Source organism: Excalfactoria chinensis, chromosome 16, assembly GCF_039878825.1.
Source record: "Excalfactoria chinensis isolate bCotChi1 chromosome 16, bCotChi1.hap2, whole genome shotgun sequence".
Taxonomy (NCBI): Eukaryota; Metazoa; Chordata; class Aves; order Galliformes; family Phasianidae; genus Excalfactoria; species Excalfactoria chinensis.
In genome coordinates, this window is record NC_092840.1 from 1,833,657 (window position 1) to 1,855,876 (window position 22,220).

General features: G+C 52.9%; 2 protein-coding genes across 2 annotated transcripts; both read right to left on the bottom strand.

Annotated features, from left to right (window-relative positions):
* Window positions 1-23: 23 nt before the first annotated feature.
* TBC1D10A (TBC1 domain family member 10A) lies at window positions 24-6,918 on the bottom strand. The gene is made up of 9 exons (XM_072350942.1): window positions 6,641-6,918; window positions 5,675-5,774; window positions 3,318-3,425; window positions 3,041-3,147; window positions 2,769-2,883; window positions 2,533-2,598; window positions 2,143-2,332; window positions 1,449-1,603; window positions 24-1,289 (listed from the first exon to the last, which is right to left on the bottom strand). Exons 1-9 carry the CDS (start codon window positions 6,838-6,840, stop codon window positions 897-899), a joined length of 1,434 nt encoding a protein of 477 aa, XP_072207043.1. The 5' UTR covers window positions 6,841-6,918; the 3' UTR covers window positions 24-896.
* A 2,504-nt stretch (window positions 6,919-9,422) lies between these two features.
* On the bottom strand, window positions 9,423-22,197 carry SF3A1 (splicing factor 3a subunit 1). Its single transcript, XM_072351253.1, has 16 exons — window positions 21,957-22,197; window positions 19,928-20,040; window positions 18,483-18,687; window positions 17,394-17,651; window positions 16,873-16,947; window positions 16,336-16,486; window positions 15,699-15,892; window positions 14,930-15,047; window positions 14,628-14,813; window positions 14,151-14,272; window positions 13,747-13,989; window positions 12,841-13,051; window positions 11,887-12,041; window positions 11,123-11,224; window positions 10,834-10,905; window positions 9,423-10,166 (listed from the first exon to the last, which is right to left on the bottom strand). Exons 1-16 carry the CDS (start codon window positions 22,020-22,022, stop codon window positions 10,065-10,067), a joined length of 2,373 nt encoding a protein of 790 aa, XP_072207354.1. The 5' UTR covers window positions 22,023-22,197; the 3' UTR covers window positions 9,423-10,064.
* Window positions 22,198-22,220: the final 23 nt, after the last annotated feature.

Below are 22,220 nucleotides of genomic sequence, written 5' to 3' on the forward strand. Positions count from 1 at the left end.
CGGAGCCGCACACGCTGCGCCTTTACACAATCCTGCTTTATTTCCCCTTTGTACAAAACCACGTTGCCCCGCTGTATTTTACAAAGCCTCCCCCTGCCCACGGCGCAGGGTAGGGGGGAAGAGAGGGGACCCCGCAGCAGGCAGCACCCCCAGCCCCGGCTCACCTCGGCCCTGCAGGGCACGGGGTCTGCCTTCCAATCCTGCTGCCTCCGGTGCGTCCCGCCTGCAGTTCCCAACCTCGGCCCCCGGCCTGCAAGAGTTACTGCCACGGAGGAATAATAAATAGGCTCAGTGAATAGGTAAATTCATACTACATATTGGGCTACAGCTTGATACATCCTCACTAGATAAAGAGGGGGGGGGGGTGGGGAGCAGCAGCTGCTCCCAACTCCGCACGTACCCCCAGCCCCAAATAGTAGGGACTGGGTCTGGGTTTGTCCCAACAGTGTGGGGTGGGCAGGGGATGGGGGGAGGGTTGCAGGGGACGTGGGGTGACGGGATGAGGAGGGGGGGGCTCGTGCCTGGCCAATGAGGGGCGGCGGAGGAGCTCAGGTGGCTCAGCCACCCTGTGCCAGGGCTCCAACCACCTGGTGCCAGCACCCTGCAGGGCTGGGGACAGCATGGCTGGATGCATCGCCATGTCACCGCGCTGGGTTGAGCTGGTCACCCCATGGGACCCTAAATGGGCACCCAGCCGGCGCCCCCACGGTGCCACACGAGCCCACATCAGCCACATCCTGCTCCCTCCAGCCCCGCGCCCCCGTTGCCAGGCGCCACGAGGGTCCCCTCCCACCCTGGGGTCCCCCCCTCCTGCCCTCGGCCGCAGAGGGAGCAGCGTCCTGGAGCCCGGGTCCGAACACAGCCCAGCTGAGCCCGGCCGTGGGGCCGCGCCGGCCCTACAAGTACGTGTCCTCGCTCTCCCGCGAGCACAAGCTCTCCTTGGACTGGTGGTGGGGGGAGCTCTGGGGCTGCAGCAGCTCACGGGCAGCACCGGGCGCCCCATTGCCCTCGGCCCCAGGGCTGCTGGTGGGGCTGCCCGAGGCCTTCTCACGGTTTTTCTCCTTGCTCTTACGGGCCTTGGGCACCGGGGCGGGCCCGGATGGGACGACGATGGAGGGCACGGGCTCCAGTGCCTTGCGGGTGGGGGGCTCGGCCTCGCTGATGGCCTTGGCACCGTGCAGGCGCGGGGGGGACTTGCACTGCAGCTCCCCATGCGTCTCACGCCACTTCTTCAGCTGGATCAGGTGCTCCCTCTCGATCTGCCGCTCCGTCACCGGCAGCTCAATCACCTGCAGGGAGAGCTGTGCTGGTAACGTCTTTCCCTCAGGGACGGTGGCAGCTCCCAGGAGCAGAGGAACCAACCCCTACACCCAGGTCTATGGGGTCATGAGCTCTGCCCACCCACAGGTACCCAGCCCCAGTGTGGCACGGGCCCCCCAGCACCTCACCTCCTGCACCAGGAAGGTCTCCTGCATGATCTTGGGGCTCAGGGCCCTCAGCCGCTCCATGGTCTCATATTGGCCCTGGCACGACTTGAGCTTGTCTGAGGAGCCCAGGGTGTGTTTGAGCAGCACCAGGCCCACCCGGAAAATGATCTTCACCCCTGGAAGCAGAGAAGTGAGGCAGTGAGCGGCAGGTGGGACAGGAGGACGTGGCAAGTGGGACAGGGACTTATTGAGCTGGGACACAGCACACGGCCAGCAGGTGCTGCTAGCAGCCAGGCACACATGAGGATAAACGCTGGCATTTGGGACAATGCAGCCCATTGGGCGAGGTTTATTTGTACAAGCACTGATGCAAAAGCTAAATGAAGGGACACCTCCCACCAGCTCAGGCTGCTGAGCCCCACCCAGGCTGGCCTCACCACTAAGGATGGGGAACCCACAGCTGCTCTGGGCAGCTCAAGCCAGGGCCTTACTACACCCTAAGCAAAGAGCTTCTTCCAAACATCTCATTCAATCTCCCCCCTTTTAGTTCAAAGCCAGATGTTACCCTTGGTCCTATCACTGCGCTCCCTACAGCCCCTTTAGGTACTGGAAGGCCTCAGCGAGGTCTCCCTGGCACCTTTCCTTCTCCAGGCTGAACCACCCCACAGCAGAGGCTGTGCCACATCCCCCCAGCCCAGCAGGACGCAGCCCTTACCTTCACAGAAGAACATGTCCCAGACGCGCAGCACGGAGCTCCAGGGCAGCGTGCGAGAGAAGGCGCACATGAACCACTCCGTCATGTAGAGGATGGGGTCGATCTTCTGCTTGCTCAGATGCTTGTAGGCCACGGGTGAGACCTTGTGCAGCAGCGAGAAGAGGATCTGCCCATCCAGCTGGATGGCCTCCTGCAGGGACAGTGCTGGATGACCCCGGGTCCTGGCTCAGCCCTGCATCAGCCTCCCTGTGCCTGGCCCCAACCCACCAGGACCACCACTGTTAAATCTATGCCCCACAGACAACAGCAGCAAAGCTGTGCTGAGCTCCGAGTGGTTGTGCCCACACACCCCTTCTTGCTCTGTGGAAGGAGCTGAGGGTCCTCACTCACCAGCTTCTCGCTGTAGTAGCCGGGGAGGTACTTCTCACAGATCTGCACCAGGCACCAGAACGCTTGCTGCAAGCCAAGGGACACCGGGTGAGCTGCAGGCACCAGCAGGGGACAGCCCTGCAGCCCCACGTTGCTCCAAGGCTTCGCACAGAGCAACACCGGGGCCGAGTGCTGTGCTTTGGGGTAATGCATCGCCACCAGCTGAGCACTGTGCCCACCAGCAGGTCCCCACATACCTCGGCTGGCATGTGCATGAGCAGGACAGCAGCAATGGGGGCCTGGGCCTGGCAGTAGCCCTCCTCCGGGCGGTACAGCGTATAGGCCTTCAGCACCCGAAACAGGTCCTGCTGCCTGCAGGAAGATGTGGAGGGGGGAGTCCACACAGCCTAGCGGCCTCCCCACAGACCCAAACTGACCCCACGGTGCCCATCTGCCCCCAGCAGTCAGCCCATGGGACAGGATTCACCCAAAACCAAAGCTGCAGTTCCATGGCAGCTGCTCCACTTACCCGTGGCCTCCACGCGAGACAAACATCTCATGGAAGGGGAACTGCCGATGGAGATCGCGCTCGATCACATCCAACCACTTGGGCTCCCCCGGGAGGACATCCAGCTCCTGGGAGGAGAAGGTTGGGGTGAGAGCACCAACCAAGTACCGGCCCCATCCCAGCAGCAGTGGGGTGTCAATGCAGCTGGAGCTACCCCAAACATCTGCCCCATCAGCTCACGCTGCTTGGCGTGCTTCTCAGAGCTGCAGGCTCAGGAAGGTCCCCAAGTCACACTCACATCAAACTTGCCAACATTCTGCTCCAGCTTGACCTTGCTGCCGGAGAGGTACTGCCACGCTCGGCCTCGCAATGAGGGTGGGATCCCCTTCTGGCACCGCAGCCGGATCTGGGCAGGGAACAAGGCTGTCAGGGGAGCTGCACAACAGCGAGGAGCACCAAGACTCCCAGGGCAAGACATGAGCCACGCCAGCATCACAACCCCAACACCAGGAGATGTGTCCTTATACCACTGGGGACAGAGTGCCCAGCCACGCGCTGTGCTGACACATCTGGGCAGCCCGGGGTCTCCTCAGCCCTTTCTCCCCAGCCCAGCTCTCAGCATGCCAGCAAGATAGAGCTGCAGGGAGGTGCCTGGAGCTGGTTGAGGCCATGCAGCCTGCAAACAGCTCCCAACAAGCCTAGCTCTGCCTCACAGCAACTGGAAAAGCAAACGTCATAGCCAAGCAGGGAGCAGCTGGCTCCGTCCCCACACCACCATGGCCTGGGCATAGGAGAGGACTCGGCAGCCCTACCACAGCCCCGGGGCAGAAGGGGCAGGCTCTGATCCCCCGGGCTCTCTGCCCAGGCAGCCCCAGGTTTCCTTGGCACTGGCCAGAGCAAAGTCCAGGCAGGGCAGCGTGGGTGCCAGCTCCTCAGCACAGAGCGGACACACTTAACCCTGCAGCTGCCACCTGCAGCCAGGCTGTGTCCCTTCCTGCTCCCGTCCTGCTCCAGCTCCACTGGTGAAGCAGTGCCATGGCCTCCCTGTGGTCCCAAGAGTCAAACACTTTGAGCACAAAGCCCTGAATAATTCCAACACAGTCACCTCACTTCACTTCCTCACACGGGTGGCACACACCCTGTGCCTGAGCAGTGCCAGGGCTCTGCATGCTGCAGCCAACGGCTCCCTGAGGCGCTGCAGCCCTGGGCACCGCCTGCCTGCCCAGAGCTTGCTCTCCCTGTTTGCCGGCGTAACTCAGAAGCAAGCACTTGTGTTCCCAGCACGGTGCTGACGCCACGCTCCCTGCTGCACCCTCACCGCAGCACTGCTGTGTTTACCCTCTTGGGCCCCGTGAGGGTTTTGTGCTTGCAGGAAATGCTGTGGGCAATGCCCAAGGCAGCCACGGGCAGCTCGGCAGCTGACAGCTCCCTCTTCACTCCCCTTCCTGCTGGCTAAGCAGCCAGGAAGGAAGCCGCCTTGCTGGGAGCTCAGGCTTGGTTGAGCCATGCAGCTGGGGCAGGCTGAGCCCTCTGGGCCGCCCCGGCTCCAACTTCTGTCCTGCCATCACCCCCTACGTGCCCTTTGGGAGAGCAGGAATGCATACAGGCTGGGGGAGGCCACAAGCAAAGTGTCGCCGGAGCTGCCCATGTGTCTGCACTCCCACAGGCCGGCTGGAAAGGGCAGGGAGCAGCACGCAGCGCTGGCACCGCTCAGCTTGGTGGGATCTGAGCCAGGACAGCTCCATTTCATAGTGGAGAAGTGCAGGTGCGAATGAGCCATCCGGCTGCAGGGCCTGGGCACAGAGCAGCTCTCCGGAGCAGCCCTCTGAGGCTCCAGGCTCTGATTCTGCTGAAGGATGGAGCGCATGGAGCTCCGTGGGGACCTCCTGGAGCTCAGCCCGAGCACGAGGGAGCTGCCTGCCAGCAGCACGGCTGCCGAGGCACTCACCAGAGCCTGGAAAGCACACAGAGAGCAGAGCACAGCAACGGAGGAAACAAAGCACCCGCCTGCAGCATCCCCAAAAGCTCCCAGTGACCCTTTTGAAGCTGCAAGAAGCAGATGAAGGGCTCCTCTGTGGGTCACCAGGCACCGAGCAATGCCTGGGGAATGCCACAAACAGCACCAAGTAGGGGCACGGCACGGCAGGGTGATGCCACCCTCCAGCCCTCCCCATCTCTGTCAGAGACGAGGCAGCACCCCGGGGTTCACTGCATCCCATCCCTGCTCCATTCACACCCTCAGGACGTCAGGGAGCACCAGAGCAGTCCTGCATGGACTGAGCCTCCTGCCGAACCCCAGCTTGCAAGGCTGCATCCTGCACATCAGCCTCCACCATTTCCTACCCACAGCTTTTCGTTTTGTTTTGTTTTCAGTCTGCAAGATGCTCAGAGCAGAAGTTTCCATGACCTAACAATTCCCATGGCTGCTCACAGGCAGCCAAGCCAGCTCTGGGAAGCTGCAGCCCAGCAGGGAGCAGCCGTGAGCAGCAGCAGCCGGGCTGGGAGGGGAACAGCCCACCTGAGCCAACAGCATCACCCAAGGACAACACAACTGTGGGGACCAGCTGATGTCTGGGCTGCCCTGGAGTCTCCCTGCGATGCTGCTGCACGCAGCTGTCCCTCCGTGCTGCCCGGAGACAGCAGGTGGGCACTCACCTTCTTGTGTTTTTTGGCCATCCACTTGTCCCAGTTGTTGAGCATGTCCAGCCACTTGGACTCACGCTGCCGCAGCACCTCCAGGGGAACCTCCTCTAATCTGTGGGGCAAAGGGACATCAGCGTGACTGCAAGCCCTGCACCCATCATCCCAGAGGCCACCTGTCCCCAAGGAGGAGCAGAATGTTTTCCTGCAGCACTTGGCTCGAACAGATAACCCTTTGGGGCTGCCTGTTAGTGTTTCTATGCTAGCACAGCCCGTCTGTGGGGTCAGCTTGCCCCTATGGGGTGTGCCCGGTGCCACATCCCTTGGCAGCCCCATCGCAGCGATGCCCCACGAGGCCCCACCCGGGGTCAGACGGGGCCAAACACGGTTGCAGCCTGAGCACCAAAGGGCAGCCTCAGCACGGGGACCATCGGCGTGGGGACAGGCAGCCCCGGTGTGTGGAGTGCGGGGCTCAATGAGGTGTGGGAAGCGGGCGGGATGCTGGATGCCGGGCTGGCTCATTGCCTGCTGGAGCCGCACCAGCGCGGCTGGGAGCCGTTAGCAGCCGACAGGCAGCCGGGCAGCGCGCAGGGACGGCCGTGTGCCACGGGGACGGCCGGGGGATGAGGACAGCTCGGCCCTTCCCGGTGCCTCCATCGCCGGGCCGCTCCAGGTGGGCGCAACTGGAGCAGCTCCGCGGCCCGTCCCGGATGGATGCCGGCCCACGGGAGCGCCCGGAGCAGCGGAGGACGGACGGACACGCCCGTTGTCCCGCCGCTGACGGCCGCCCCGGCGGGCGGAAGGCGAATGGAGGCCTGGGCCGCGCGGCGGCAGCAGGAGGAGAGCAGGGAGCAGAGCAGGGAGCAGAGCAGGGAGCAGAGCAGGGAGCAGAGCCGGGAGCGGCCGTGGGTTCCGTGATCGGATCCCGCCCTCCCTTCGCGCGGCCCCGAGCGCCCCCCGGCCCGGCCCGGCCCCACTCACGCTCCCTCGGCGCTGCGGCTGCCCACGATGAAGCCGAACTTATCGACGCGGCGCTCCTCGGGGCCGCCGTTCACCTCCGAGTCGGAGCCCAGCGAGCTCAGCTCGTCGCCGCCCGCTTCCGCCAGGCTCTCGCGGGTCCCCGCCAGGCCCCGAGCGCTGCCGGGCGAGCCGGGCCCGCCGCCCCCGCGGCTCTTGGCCATGGCGGCGGCTCAGCGGCGGCGCGGCCGCTCCTCCATGCCGCGGCCACGGCGGCGGCCACGCCCCTCGCCGCCCGCCACGCCCCGACGCCGCCCCGCTATTGGGTGAGGCGACGGGGTGGAGGCGGGAGAAGCGGCTCGACCAATCGGAAGGAAGTAAGGACGCGAAGGCCCGCCCTCCAGGAGGAGGGATTGGGCGAGCGGATCGGGAGAGCTGTCAGTCAGGGCGTCTCCCGCCTCCTCCGGGCCCGGCAGTGGCAGAAGGGCGGGGTGAGGCCGGGAGGGTCTGGGGGCGCAGGAAGGGGATGGGGGCGGGGGGGGGGGGCTGGGGGTACCGAGATGGGCACCGAGAGCGACTGCAGTGCAACCGGGAGGCGTTAGGTGTGACCGGAGGCACCGGGACAGGACTGGGACAGGGGGGGAGGGGGGGGGAATTGGATCCCGAGAGAGCACGGGGCCATTGGGAATGAACTGGGAGCGCTGAGATTGAGGGTGGGCCGCGGGGAGGGCGGGGGGAGCGGGCTGAGAGGGGCCTGCAGGCACTGGGACAGCACTGGGACAGCACTGGGACAGCACTGGGACAGCACTGGGACAGCACTGGGACAGCACTGGGACAGCACTGGGACAGCACTGGGACAGCACTGGGACAGCACTGGGACAGCACTGGGACAGCACTGGGACAGCACTGGGACGGCCGAGCCCGGCTGCTGCCTACACGAGCCCCGTGCTGAGCCCAGAGGCGCCGCAGCTCTACCTGTGCTGAGGGCACACGGCCACTGACCGCACCGAAGGAGCAGCTGGTGCAGGTAGAACGGGCCGGGCCGGGCTATAAATAAAGCCCACAGGGTGCGGCAGGGCCCGGCCCGGCGCTGGGTGACATTGGGGAGCTGCCCCAGCACATGTCGGGCCACACCTGCAGCCCCCAGCTTCACAGCACATCTCACCGCGAGTAGCACCGACTGCTCCAACCAGGGCTTGGTTTCCTCCTAACAGCAAGAAAAAGAAAGAAAGGAGATTTAAAAAAGCAAAGCTCTATTAATGAGGATCCTTCACAGAGGGGGACAGAGCAGCAAAGAGCCCAGGTCACAGCTCAGCACATCAGCCCCTTCCAGATTTTTCTGGCACTCCGCGCTGCAGGTCCTTCCTCTTGAAGTGTCGGGCTGTGATGGCAGTTGTTTTGGAGGCAAAGATCCACACGGACAGTCTGCTACAACGTTTCTCTGCGCTCTGTAGATCGGCTGGCTGCTGGCAGGGCTCCACGTCAGCTATTTCCAGCAGCACTGAAGCGCCTGCGGCGGGTTTTCCTGCCTGAGCACAGCCCTGCCAGGCTCGTAAACGGGGCTTGGCGCTGCTGGAGGCTGGGAATGGCATCCGAGCAGCAGCACAGCCATCGAGGAAAGCACAGCACGGGAGGAGTGGGATCTTGCACAACGCCGTGGCACCAATCGCCAAAGGGAGAAGAGCTGGGTGACCTTAAATGCAATCCCGTGATGCTCAGGTCCTGCACAGGATGCAGAAATGAGACTTCTCCATTTCAGAGCTTTCTTTGCAGTTTCTGTCAGCTCTGGGAAACACCACTTGCCGGCTGGCTGCGTGCACGCTGCTTTCAGCAAACATCTTTCTGCACTGCAATGACTCCAAGCTGCATCGCCCCAGTTTCGTTTTCTCTTAAGGACCTTACCCAACTGTTGTCTAGCTTTGAAGTGCAAAAGGAAAGTACTTCCAGCACGCCTTCCTGCAGGGCAGGAGCACATCCAACAGCCTGCTGACTGTGTGTGCTGTGGTAATCCAGCATCCTGCAGCACTGGAGAGGAGCAGGCTGTGTTGGTGTGGACACAAAGGCAGCTGTCAGCTGGGAGCAGAACCACAACCACCTGTGCTGGGCTCACGCCAGGCAGCTCTGACAGCATTGTGCTTCCTCGGCTGCCTGGATGCAGGGTGCAGTGTTGTCTCTTCCCTCCTGCTTCATCTCTCTCTCCCCTGAGCACAGTTAGGTAAACAGGATGTTCCTGTAATGCCCGAGCACCTCCAATAAAGAGAACAGCCCCCCCACAAATAAAACCCAACCAATAACCCATGGCTTTGGATTGTCCCAAAAGAGCAGATGCCCAAATCATAGGACTGCTGGGGCAGCAACAGACAACCAGCCACCTATCTGCACAGCTTAATTCCACCTCGCTGTGTTTGTGCTGTGTGCGTATCGAAGTGCAGCACAGCTCTGATCTATTTTCTGGACCTATAGGCTCCCCAGGACCAAGAGATGCTAACTGCAGCACAGGGAGGATAAGACCATTTCCAAGAGGGTTCTCACTGATTTGGTTTAGGCTCAAAATCTTCTCTCTACACCCATACATGGATGCAGACATTAGCACACACAGCTGTGTTATGCTCAGGAATAACTGTGGCACTAAGGAAATTAACCAAATCCTTTCCTTGCAGCCTATTGTATGAAATACAAGCATTTCCCAGAACAAACTCTTTGATTGTAAAAGCCAGCATTTCTCCATAACATATTTAAGACCAGAGTGAACGAAATCCATCCAAAGAGCCTAAATCCCAAAGAATGAGAGCTGCCACAAACAGGATCCTGCACTGAGATGCACGTTTATTAAAACAAATCCCAGGCTGTACAGAACGAGAATGAAGCTGCTTAGCATGCAGCCCCAGATCTCCTTTATCACAACGGACAGCCACGCACACTCATACTGAGAGGATAAAACTCCAAGTCAAGGTCAGTGCAAGAGGCTCCTAGATATGAGACAGAAAGAACAAAGGGCTAATAATTATATCAAGAAGTATATTTTCAATTAGGGAAAAGAAAGAGGTTAAGTGAAGCAGCAAATACTGTAGTCAGACAGATGATGTTCTTGGTCAGAAAATCCCTCGAATAAAGATGGATCTAGACTAAGCTGGGCATGACCTCAATGTTGCTTCATTAGGAAATTCACTGTAGAGACAGCAAACCTGGACACCATTGTTCTAGCTAAGCAAAGATCACTGACAGACTGCTGCAGCTACACACTAGCTCACTACATGTACACAGCTTTCAGGGCTCTACCAGCTTCCCCCTCTTATCAGCCACCCAGGTATGGGTTCATTGTCTCCCTTTCTAATCTAGAGTTGGTAGGCAGTTGACAGCTTGTCACAGCGGCCCCTAAAAGGCTGGAGGATTTGAATGTTACACAAGTGGCAAAGTAGCCCTGTTACATCTCTGGACTCCAGAGCTCCTATTTCTTTCTGCCTCCTCTTTCTTTGAGTGCCAGGTGAATCAGAGAGCCACTTGTCATGTTGTAATAAGCCAGGGAGTTTGAATCCTTGATGAAGATGCCCTGTGGGGAAGACAAAAATAAAGGCAGTCAGGGTACGAACCTTAATGGCCCACTCCCACAAAGCCATATACAGACAAAGCCTTCCTGACACTACTCTCAAAACAGGGTGATGACAAAAGTGCTGCAGGCTTTGAAAAAGCCTGGAGAGATCCCAGTGTCTCAAAATTGGCACTGGAAGAGGTGGGTATGCCGGGAATTACAGAAGAGCATAAACAGATGATATGCAATTGCTGTCTACAAACAGACAGACTGAATCAGTCACAAATGAAGCTATTTAGGTCCCGTCCTTCCCTTTTTGTTCTTTGCAAAATTAGTTAAGCTTTACTTCTTGCTAAGGGTTAACATTATCTGCCCATAGACTGATTCCAAAGGAGGTAAGAGCTCAAAGTTCACTGCTTAGGCAGCAGGTTGAGCTGTGCACATGCATGACTGAAAACAAGTTACAAAAAAGGAGCAGTGCTTTTCTAAAAGCTCCAGACTCACAAAGTTTCCTTCCTCCACTGTTTCAGAGCTCCCAGGGTTTCAATGTACTCTTGCTCACCTCTTGAGCTCACCACACAACAAAGGTAAGCTGCTGCATTTCAAAACAAAAAGAACCTCCAACCAAGAAGTCCTTCCACAAAACAGGCTGAATTTCAGATCAAGCCTTGAAGAGATTGTTACCCACCTCATACTGCAGCTTCTGTTTCCCAGCTGGCATCCCTGTGGCCTCGTGGATCTTAACCTTTATAACAGACACCTAGGAAGAAACAAAAGCCTTGTTCAGATCTTTTCCCCCTATACAGATGGCCAACATGAAGACCTCCACCACACAACCCTGCCTGGCAAGAAGCCACAGCGTGGCAAAAATGCAGAAGTTTACATCTCCTGTCATGCAGGTCAACCCCTGTTCTCAACGTGGAAACACTCCACAAGAACACAGCAAGGGGTAAAGGCCGGGTTAATAAACTACATACCTGGTCTGACAGCGGTAGGGTGAACACCAGCACTTGGCCATTCAGCTTCCATTCGGTCTTGTCCTGCATGTTGGGGACCTGGACTTTGACTGTGACTGGGCCCTACGGGAAACAACGATAAGGTCTTTCACAGGCAAGGAGTCTCAGGACTGTGATAAGAGCAGCAGACAAAAGTATTTACAGACCTTCCCAATATTAATCACATATCTTGAAAGTCAGAGTATTTTGCAGTGAACACACACTGTGGTATTAAAGAGATGGCTTCATAATGCAAACAAATGCCCAGGAGAACAGTGCTCCCTTCTTAAAGGGCTTAAGACCCAACCCAACATGATGCTGTTACTCAGAAAGGAATTCAGTCCAACATTTCATTCATGTTACGGAAGATATTACATTGCCATACTACCATGTTGACATTGATATATTAAATCTCCTTGCACCTCCAGCTTAGCAGTCTTCTACTTAAAAGCTTATCAGCATTATCTCTTCTTTACATTACTATAACCCTACTTCTCACTGCCGTTAATTACAGAACAGCACCATCTGTGTGCAGCACTACATCGCTCCTTCTAGTAAAATACAGGGAGTTCAGGTATGACAGTAGGAAGGAGCCATCTCAGCAAGTCACTTTCTTTTGAAATACATCAGCTCCCCTCTGTGTTCTCAGTGGACTTTACAACCCCTCTGAGCCTCAGGAGGCTGAACAGCTCAGCAGGGCCAGGACTCCACTTCTCAACAAGCTGAGAGTTCACTCGCACACATACCTTGTTCCTGCGCAGAAACTCCTCCTCTGGAATCAAGCTGTCCTCACTCTTCAGCTTCTTTGAAACTGGCTCATCCTCCATAGGTGGTGGCGGGTGAACAGGAGGCATTGGCGCTGGGGAAGGAACTGGAGCCACAGGAGGTGCTGGAACAAATGCTGGAATGGGAAGAGGGAAAGCACAACACACAGTCATCCACTGAGAATACAGCAGACACTCCCTTACACGAGCTCTTTTAGCAGACTAACGAAGACTGAAAATAAATGCTGCCATTCATGCAAGAATTTAATATAGCCTGCAGTACCATGCAAACTTCAAACATCAGATCTTCCACAAGGGGAAAGAGTCCAGGAAAAAACAACAAGCAGAATGGGAGCTTCCTGCAGATCTTGCAGAAGAGAAAACGCTCTGAATTTAGCATGCAGCAATGCCAGCACCTCAACTGAAATAAAAAGGAAAAGGGGAAAAAAAAACAACAAAAACAAGACAGAAGTGTTTTTATGTTGTGCTTAACTTAAAACCACCACAATGCTATGCAGCCACTACAAGGAACAGAGCCAGAGCCAGATAACAGCTTTTCCTCTGGCAGCAGCAACTTCCCTAACAAACTGTAACACTCAGTGAGGTGCTGGCAGATCCACTTAACTCTGGTTCCTCTTGGAAAGCTGCAGGGATTTGTAGTGTTCACCCAATCAGACTCCCAGGGACAGCAAGATAAAGCGTCCCATCAACGAGACAGAACTCCCACGCAGGAGCAAATGACGATCCCAGAAGCCACGCTACCAGGTAAGTCACACTAAACATTAAAAATAAACCCTTAAAAGATGAGATTTATGGTTTGCAGTGCCAATTATACACCACTATTACAGACACAAAGGGAAAAAGGAATCAAGCCTCAAGCCCATGCCAGACAGGAATCAACTGACAATTAACTGGACAAGAGCTGAAGTCACTGACCTGTTGGTACTATCATGGGAGGTGGGCGAGGGCTCATGATGGGAGGAGCAGACGGTGGCATGGGAACAACATTGATCCGTGGGGTGTGGATTATTGGTGGCATGGGGGTGGCTATGACAGACCCTGGAGGTAAACGGACCACGGAGGTCATCGGGGGACGAGGCATGACAGGAACAGCAGAAACAACAGCAGCACGAACAGGAGGAGGCATCTGCAGAGAGAAGGTCATTTTATCTTAGCAGTTGCACGCAGGAATGAGCATCCCAGTGCTGCCCACAGCTCTGATTAAATTAAAATCACCAGGGCAACACAGTGAGGATTTCTACCAGGCAAAGGCCTGCTGGGAGCCTTAACAAGCCCACCGTATGGCCAGCCTGAGCTTCCTGCAAACAGGCACAGAACCTCATTAACACATCAAGCAATTCTTCCTTCCCTCAGCACTCAGGGACCGTCAGACATGCAGCGAAAAGAGTTGCAGCAAAGCCCTTACTCCAGGAGAACACAGGCAGTGAGTCACCAGTGAACATTTCTTACCTGCCACTTCTTAGTTTTTCCGCCTCATCTCTTTATTTTTTTTAATGTTTTAAAAGAAAAGGTCCCAATCCAATCATTTGTTAGCCATACTTCCCTCCCACAAGGCACCACCACCCAGGCTCTTCCCCTGTGCAACCCATCGAGTCTTCTTGATACAGCAAAGGATTAAAAACTCCACCTTGACCTTATTTTCAGTTTTTAACTGCAAGTTTAATAGGGATCCTACAAAGGCTTAAGAGCAGTTTGGAATGCTAACTTCTCCCAACATCTGTTTCTAGCCAGTGCCCTGCTGTAACTGTGGAGCTTTGCCAGGACTTCCTTCCAATTATCCATGCTCACAGCTGCTTTAATTATGGAAGTCCCAGCACTTACTGTGGGTGGACGAGGCACAGAAGTGATAGGCTGAGCACTCGGAGGAGGATTCGATGCCGATGAAGGAGGGGGTGGCTGGGGAATTTCATTGGGTTTGCTGGGACCAATCTTCTCCTTGCTGTCATCTTCTGGCACCAGTCCCTTGGCCTTATGGATAGCTTCAATTTGCTCTTGAAGAGTAATATTGGCCTGAGCAGCCTGTTGTGTGCGGGCCATGCTGCCTGAGTGGCCATCCCAGGTCACCTGTCAGGATAAAAAAAGACATCAGAGAAACCCCAGCCTGGGCAGACTATGATGAGAACTACAGAGAGATCAGGACAACAGTTTTACAACAGTAGTAAGGTCTAAAAGAATCCTGAGCATTTGTAATACTACAAGAACTATTAAAGCAGTTTCCACTCTACCTTTTCCTCTGGTTTCTGAATTTCCTCTTCACCAATCTTCTTACCAATGGCAGTTTCTTCCACACCAAAGATATCGGTACGGCGCTCTGCCAGCTGCTTCAAGCTGCTTTCGATATCCAAACCTACAAGCAAGAAGAAATCCTTCCTCTAAGTGATAAAAAGAGACTTGATCCTTGATTATATGATCTTTAAATTATTTGCTACCTAATGGCCTAGAGCTGCTCTTTTCAGAAAGGGATTGCAACTGACGACTGGCCAGCAGCAGCTAATGCTCTGCTCTTATCTTTGCAGAAGGGCTTCGATGTACTAGCAACAAAAGTATCAGTATAATCAGAACACTAAGGACATAAGACAGAAAGCTACATTTAAGATAGTCCCTATCAGCGGGAACTCGTGGGAGAGGAAACACACTAAAATGTTCACAGAAGGAATTTAGGAAGGGGAACTCGCAAGCCTTGTCAAGATGCACAAGCTGACCTGGGGCATAGACCTCGTCATCGCTCTGTTTTTCACGGATAGACCGATCGCGCTGCTCCAGCCACCGAGGATCCAGCAGACCAATTCGCATGTGTTCTTGCATTTTACTGGCAGGGATTTTCTCCCCAGTGATGGGGGAAACAAGGTACTCATCTGGAGCTGGGGCAGGTGGTAACGGTTTGGAAGCTGGAAAAACAGAACCACACTGTTAAAAGCACACCACCAGAGGATGCAGCCTAGAAACAAACGCCTTTGTGATTATTTGTTAAGAAATACAGCTGATCTTTGCCAGCTTGATTTACCTTTGGGATCGTAGTCTTTCCTCACAATGACCTGATCTGGTGTGGGAGGAAGAGGTGGTGGCATTGGAGTTTCTGGAGGAGGAGGAACTTTCTGACTTTCATCTTCATCATCTGAACCCTGATTTAAAGAAAGAAAATCATAACCACGCTCCAGTAGTCAAAAAGCCCCACAAAAGACTTGAGAGTGGCATAAAAAATCCTATGCAAAACTACAAGGACTGATTATGCAGCTTCACAGTAACTGAACTATTTGCCTCTGGACACCTCTACTACAGTGGTTCCTTTGGGTAATCACAAATTCAAATGTTAAGCAGACCCAAAAAAGGAAGCAAGTAAGCCTCAGCTTCCACATTACCACAGCATGGCAAGCCAGGGCTTACAGTTAGTCTCAATGATCTTGTTTCTTGCTAACAGAAAGACTGCTTATATGCAGTGGTTAAAAGGAAGAGTCTGAAATGAGTCATCTTTTCAACATTCCAGACCCTAGTGTGTAAGAAAAGTTCAGAAGACTGGATGACAGAAATAAACTCACATCAATTCACTGGGTGACTGAATTCCCAGATTTCTCTTGTAAACTGTATTGTCACAGAGAATATTAAATATACCATATTGCAGTATTTCAGCAGAAACAGGTCATTTTGAAACTCAATCAGAAGGAAGGAAATCTCATTCCCTCAATACACTGAGCAACGTATTATAATGAAGATCATAATAAACCCCACACAAATCTCACAGGGCAAGAATGATGCCAATTCTGTTGGCTACCTACCTCATCCATATCCTGCACTTGCGTGTCTTGATCCAGCTGAGTTGGAGGCTCATCTGTTTTCTCTTGTTTTTCATCTTCTTCATCTGACTCCACCTCCATCTCTACCTCTTCACTTTCCCCAAACTTCTCATAGCGCTCCTGGATGAGGATTCGAGCTCCCAGCTCTTCTGGAGTGGTGGGAGGTGGGAAATTCCCTACAGTACAAAAAACACAGCTTCTGTTTCTTGATCCCATTTGATTGCATCATGGGAAGACAGCAGCACCAATTTCTTGAGAAACAGTTTTTGGTTTCACTTTTTGGTTGGGTTTTTTTTAGCCATTCCAGAGGCATATAGTCACTCTGTTTTAACTCAGTCCAGACTAACACTATAACAACACCTGGAGAGGAAGACACTTATAGGTGAAAGCACCACCAGAATGTGGGACAAGTTTTGCTGTCCCATTTTGAGATGGAAAAGCAGACACTGTCACAGAACACTACTTGATTCCAGAAGAAACCCAGCCTTATCCCATCATTAGGAAGCTATCCTTTTCATTTTGAAGGCTACACAGCTGCAAAATCCCACGTCTTCCTAAAACCAATGCTCTATTCAGAGGAAGTACAGTCCCAAGAGGTTACAATGCCTGTCTTCAGTACCTTGCTCATTGGGCTGAAAGTCCACTGTTTCCACAACCACAAAGTCATGCCAATCAATCTGAGCATAAGCAACACGCTCCTTCTCCTTCTCTTCCTCTTCCTTCTTTCTCTCTCGCTCCTGGAACTTTGCCCACTCCACTCTGTAATACACCTGTACAAGCAGACTCAGAGCTAGCACCAAACGTCACAGCAAAAATACACAATAATCATCTCTACAGTGCCTAAAATTTATCCTAAAAACCCCTTCAAGGTATTTATACAAGCACTGCTTTGGAGGCCAGGGTACGGCAAACAGATACTACAACACAGAAGCCATAGGTTTGCCCATTGAAAGGATACTGCGCCAGCCTCATAAAGTGGCTTTCTAAAGCTGGAACTGTGGACCTCTTGAGTCAAGACCAAGCCAGATATGACACATTAGGCCCTGCTGAAGGTTCACAGCAGGGAATTCATAGACAACAAATTATATGTATACAGAGACAGAATTCAACACTTAACTGAAATGCTTCAGCAATTTTGGGTTATTCATGTAAATACCTGATCTAGGACTTCTTTGGGATTTTCAGCCTCCTTCTTGAGCTTGATGAGTAAGCCTTTCGGTGGGATCAAGATCTGAAACACATTTTGCAGGACAGCTGGTGACTACTTGTTGCCAAAATCTCCTTGACTGCAATTATTCTCTTTCCACATTGATAACAATAGTAGAGACCCCCCCCCTGGGGCTGTATTCCATTTCTCCTGACTTACCACTCATTGCACTTGCAGTTAAACTACTCACTCTTGCCCTTTCTATCTACACTCAGTACTTTAAAAAAATGCCACTTTTAAGATGTATTTATATTGCTTTAGTGTTTGATATTCAGAAGTAACAGAGCGTTCAGTGCTGCATATTGCCAACAAGTTGCAAGAGACCCACCCTTTTTAAAGGGCAAGTTTAAGGGATGGACTCCTAGGCCTACAAGTATTTCTAGCCCAGCTGTTTTTTAGGGCATCAGTAGTCTACAAAATCAAGAGTGCTGCTGAGGAAATCAACTTGACAGTTGCAATGCCACAAGTACCTTTGTGTACTGTTCAACCAGCTTTGTGAAGTAGTTAAAGAGACTGTGCTGAGGGCGAAGGAAGTCAAACTGGTAGTTCCTCTGTTCCTTCTGCATCAGCTGAGTCAGGAACTGCCTCCCATTCCGAGCCACAAACTGCGCTGTCAGCTTCACCACATCCAAATCAAAGGCAGAAATTGAGGGAGGATCTGCGATGAACTCAAACTCTGGAGGTGGCTCTTTTGGAACAACTGTCTCCTGGATCACCTGGGCCTGAACCTACAGAAAAGAACGGAGACTGCTCAGTGAATGCAATCAAGAAATTGGTACTGAATACTCCAGAGAGCTCATTTTCCCTTCAGCTGTGGGAGGAAAACAATGTTAGTGTAGATACTCTGACAACTGTAAGGACTGGAAGCAAAGCAGTAATGCTGAGTTTAGCTCTGTAGTTGGGCCTACTTTAAAACAAACGCTGTTCCCAGAGCTAATAACACTGCAAGCTATCAGGACTTCACTACAATCCTCCAGTGATTATCAGTCCTTCAGTCAATATCACACAGCATAAGGTCAAGCAAAGCATGTAGAAGACTCAGCACCCTTCTTCCACTCGGTATCTATGAAGGAAACTAAGCAAGATTAGCAACATTTTGTACACATTTTCACAAGAAGATGATCCTTCTGGCAGGAAAGAAAAAGAAAACAAAACAGAAGTGTATCTCTAAGACAGTGCATGCAACGTGCCCAAATTGAACTCCAAAGGATATTGAAGGATTGTGTATGGCAGTCCTAAATTCATACACTCCACGTGAACACTAAGCCTTAAGTACCAAACAAGTCAATGCATAATTAAATATAATTAAAATGCACCAAGTAATACAATTTATTGAGTTTCTCCACAACGTTTCAGTTACCAGCAATCAGGGGGATGCACACCTGCATCAGAAGAAAGTCCCAGATGCTAAATTTCATGCCTGTGAGCTGTCCTCTATTGCAACTATTTATCAATTAAGTCCTTCCTTCACACTGTCTTTCTTCTTTCATCATTCTGCCAAGCATCACGATGTGAGAAACAAAGAGTGAGAAGCAACCAAAGTGAAAAGGAACACTTACCTTCTGTGGAAGCTGCTGCTGAGCAGTTTGCTGCTGTTGCATGACCTTGGGAATAGCAGCTGAGGGCTCCTGTGCTTTGCCCTCCTTGAACTCGCTGACTTTGTGTCGGTAGTATGCATGGTAGGGATCATTGGGGTTCAAGAAATTGAACTTAGGGTTATTTATTTCATTCTGACGAATTCGAGCTTCAAATTCTGGACCATTTCTGCAGGGTGGAAAAATAAGTTTAGGTAATGGGTACCAACTTAAGCATAAACATCTGTTTCTTTCACAGCAAGCTGTATTCATGCATTCACCACTCAGCAGACAAGTTTATCTCGTGTGGAAGAAGCTTACCTCTCCCTACCTCTGCGTAACTCACACCCAACACAACAGCCAGTCATACACATAGCAGTTATGTGTACATGTCTTAATTTAGCCTTTAGCATTTAACAGCAAACATTTCTCAGGACAGTTAAAAACTTCCCATTCCACTGGCTATATTCAAACTGAACATCAATGCATGGATGACATGATTTAATAGAAGATATTTACAAGTTTCTTAATAGACCACCAAGCATGTGTGGAAGCACGTAGCATCCATCGTGTCTGGATGCTGTGCAGAATTCACATAGCCAGCTGAGGTATTTACTTCCTGTGCTATTTGTGCTCTGCCAGGAAGACCAAGATCCAGTCCCCAGATGCCCCACATAGCATTAAGACAGACAGAAATACCTCAGCATTTTAAGAACACAGCCTGGCTAACACCAGCAGCTTATGTCTGCATGTTGGTAACAGTAGAAAAAAGCCCAAATGAATAAAAATGTATTAAACTTTCAGGCTTCTCCCCTACCTGTGACATCTATACTTGTGATAATCAACCTGCTGCACTCAACTAGGGAAAATATGCACATCATGGGCAGTTCACCTGCCCTAGACCTCTCCCTGGGCACATGCACTTCTATCCCCTTGGCTATAGAGGGGGAGAGACAGCTGAGTCAGAGCACCCCAGGTGCTGGCACACTTTATGAAGTTGTAGGTGAACAGGGATGGAACTGAGCCTCAGGGTTCAATAAGGAATCCAGTGTGCCCTAAAGGAGAGCTAATTACACACACATTGTAAAATAGAGTAAAAATAAATTAATGACTCCTGTTGGCTTAGTCATTTCAGTGAAGTGCTAGGAACAAACAAGGCTTCCTTTCCACCTAGAATTCTGTTTGCCCTCCAGGTCATTTTAAAAAGAATTGATTTACTACAACAGCTTTTCTAGCAATCACATATTAAATCTCTAAGGAGACAATTGCTGCCTCTTTTCTACAATCTCACTGATAAAAAAATCCTTAGGAACCTCCACAGAACGCTGTGGGACTGTGATCTGTTTCAGCTTCTGGAGACAGACAGTAGCACTGGAAGGTGAGAGGCAGAAAAATCCCATGAAAGACAAGCCAACACTACTGCTGTTTACCTTGCTACGAAGCTGGCAGTCTTGTCAACAATATTCCTGACCTCAGGGGGAGGATAAATAATTCCCACCACAGGTTTGGCTGGTGCTGCTTCCTCTTTTGGCTCCTCTTCTGGCTGCAATAAAAACATTTTTCTTACAGTCTTCTGCACTGCTAGCTCTTAAGTAGCAAAAACATTCCCGAACCGTCATCTCTGGAAGACACCTTTCACTCTGCAGCATTTGCAACTAGTCGAGATAGTAAATTCAAACATCCTAAACCTAACATGGTAACAAGCAAAGGAACTACAAATGATCTCGAATGTCACATTATACATCAGCATCAGAGTGTGAAAACACAGCCTGGTAGTCTCCAAACTTAGACTGCGTTTATTTTTAGTGAGTTGAGTTGTAAAATTCACTTCCCTTTCTCTTTCAGTTTCCACATCTGTACCTTGAGTAACAGTCCTGAGGTACCTCCATAAGTTGTTCTGAAATACCATGCTGAAGGAGTGCTCTGTAAGAATTAAGCATTTCAAACAGCAACTCCTGCAGCAGACAGGACTGCCTATTCTCCTCAGTCCTCAGACCATGACATTGTCCTGGCACGAAGATATAGTTTAACAATCTGAACCCGCAGTCCCACAAAGCAGCAGCATTCCACAGCTTCCCAGGCAAGGAGATGATGTTTGTCAGCCTGCCAAGGGCACCTGCTGCGGGGGCTGCTGCAAGTGAGGCAAGCAGGAAGGCCATCCCATGGGAACCAAACAACTCTTCCCAGCGTCTCTGCTCTTTCAGCCTCAACCCAGTGGAAGTTTATAGATGTTGAGCCAAGATGTAGCAAAGCATGCCTATAACACCACACCCAGGAATAATTCAGCATTACTGGCCAGCTCTGGAAGTTACAAGCATTGCAGGTTGGATATTCATACATATTTCTTTTCAGAAAGAGAGGTGCTGTACTGGCACAGGCTGCCCATGAAGTGGTGGAGTCACTGCCCCTGGAAGCTTTCAAGAAACATGTGGATGTGGCACAGAGGGAAGTGGTCAGTGGGCACAGAGGGGATGGGGTGACAGCTGGACTAGATGATTTCAGTGGTCTCTTCTAACCTTAATGATTCTATGATTCCTAATGGTCTGCAGGGCTACCTGCAGAAATGGGAATCTAAGAGGCCAAGCCAACAGTAAATAACACACAGCATCCCATCCTACTAAGGCTGCTTTAAAGCCTTTTTCAGAGCTGAGAAGAGCTCAGCTGAGTGTTTTTCTCCCTGTGGTTGTGGGAGGACCTGCACCACAGCCCCAGCGCTCTCCCCAAGGGCAGCTTTGCCTCTCAGTACAGCCAGCTGCAGTTCTCTGCAGGATGCTGACGGTGCCTCCCTTCCCTCACAGCACAGATACATGGGACATCTTTATGGTAACTAAAAGCCTGGTAGACAAAACAAAACAAACAAACACCAAAAACATTGGATTGGAGATTGGGAAATAGTTCTTGTCCACAAAAGTGGTGATGAAAGGAAAGCCTTTGGTGGCCAAAGGCTGCAGAGAGAGTGGGGGGTGTGTCACCATCCCTGGGGGTGTTCCAGAATGGTGGAGATGTGGCACTAAGGGACGTGGGCAGTGGTGGAGGTCGGCTGGGGTCGGACCTGGGGATCTTTGTGGTCTTTCCCAACCTTAAAGATCTAAGAAAGACGTGAAGAGAAAGACACAGCAACCCCTCCGAGCATTCATCCCCGCTTCCTTCATACAGCAGATGGAAGGACAGTCCAACACCACCCTTAAACGTTCCCTTGTTAACATCAGCGTACGAATGCGACGGTATATTCGCATGGGGCCGCACTCCCCCCAACCGGCATTAAGCCCCGCTTTATCCGGTCCCACAAACATCATTAAGCCCCGCTTTATCCGGTCCCAGCCCCGTGCCGGCTCGCTGCGAAGCCTCCCAGGTGCCGCTGTGTGCAGACGGAAGGCTCAGGGTCAGGCCCGCCGCTGCAGCCCTCGCTAAACCCCGCCTGTCCCGAAGCCTCCCGGTCTCCCTCAGCGCGGCTCCTACCGGTTTGCTCTCGGCGGGGGCCGCTGGCTGCGCCGGAGGCCCGGCCTGCACAGGCCCTGCCGGCATGGCGCTACTCGGGATCGCTCACTGAAGGCCGCAAAGAAGGCGAAACGCCGCTGACGAAATGGCGGACGGGCGCCTCGAATTGCGCAGGCGCGCCGGAAGTGACGTTCCGCGCCGTGACAGGAAGAAGGCGCAGAGTGGAGGAGCGCATGCGCCGAGGGTTGTTCCGCTCGTGCGCGTGGCGCGCAGTGGCGGCGGGCG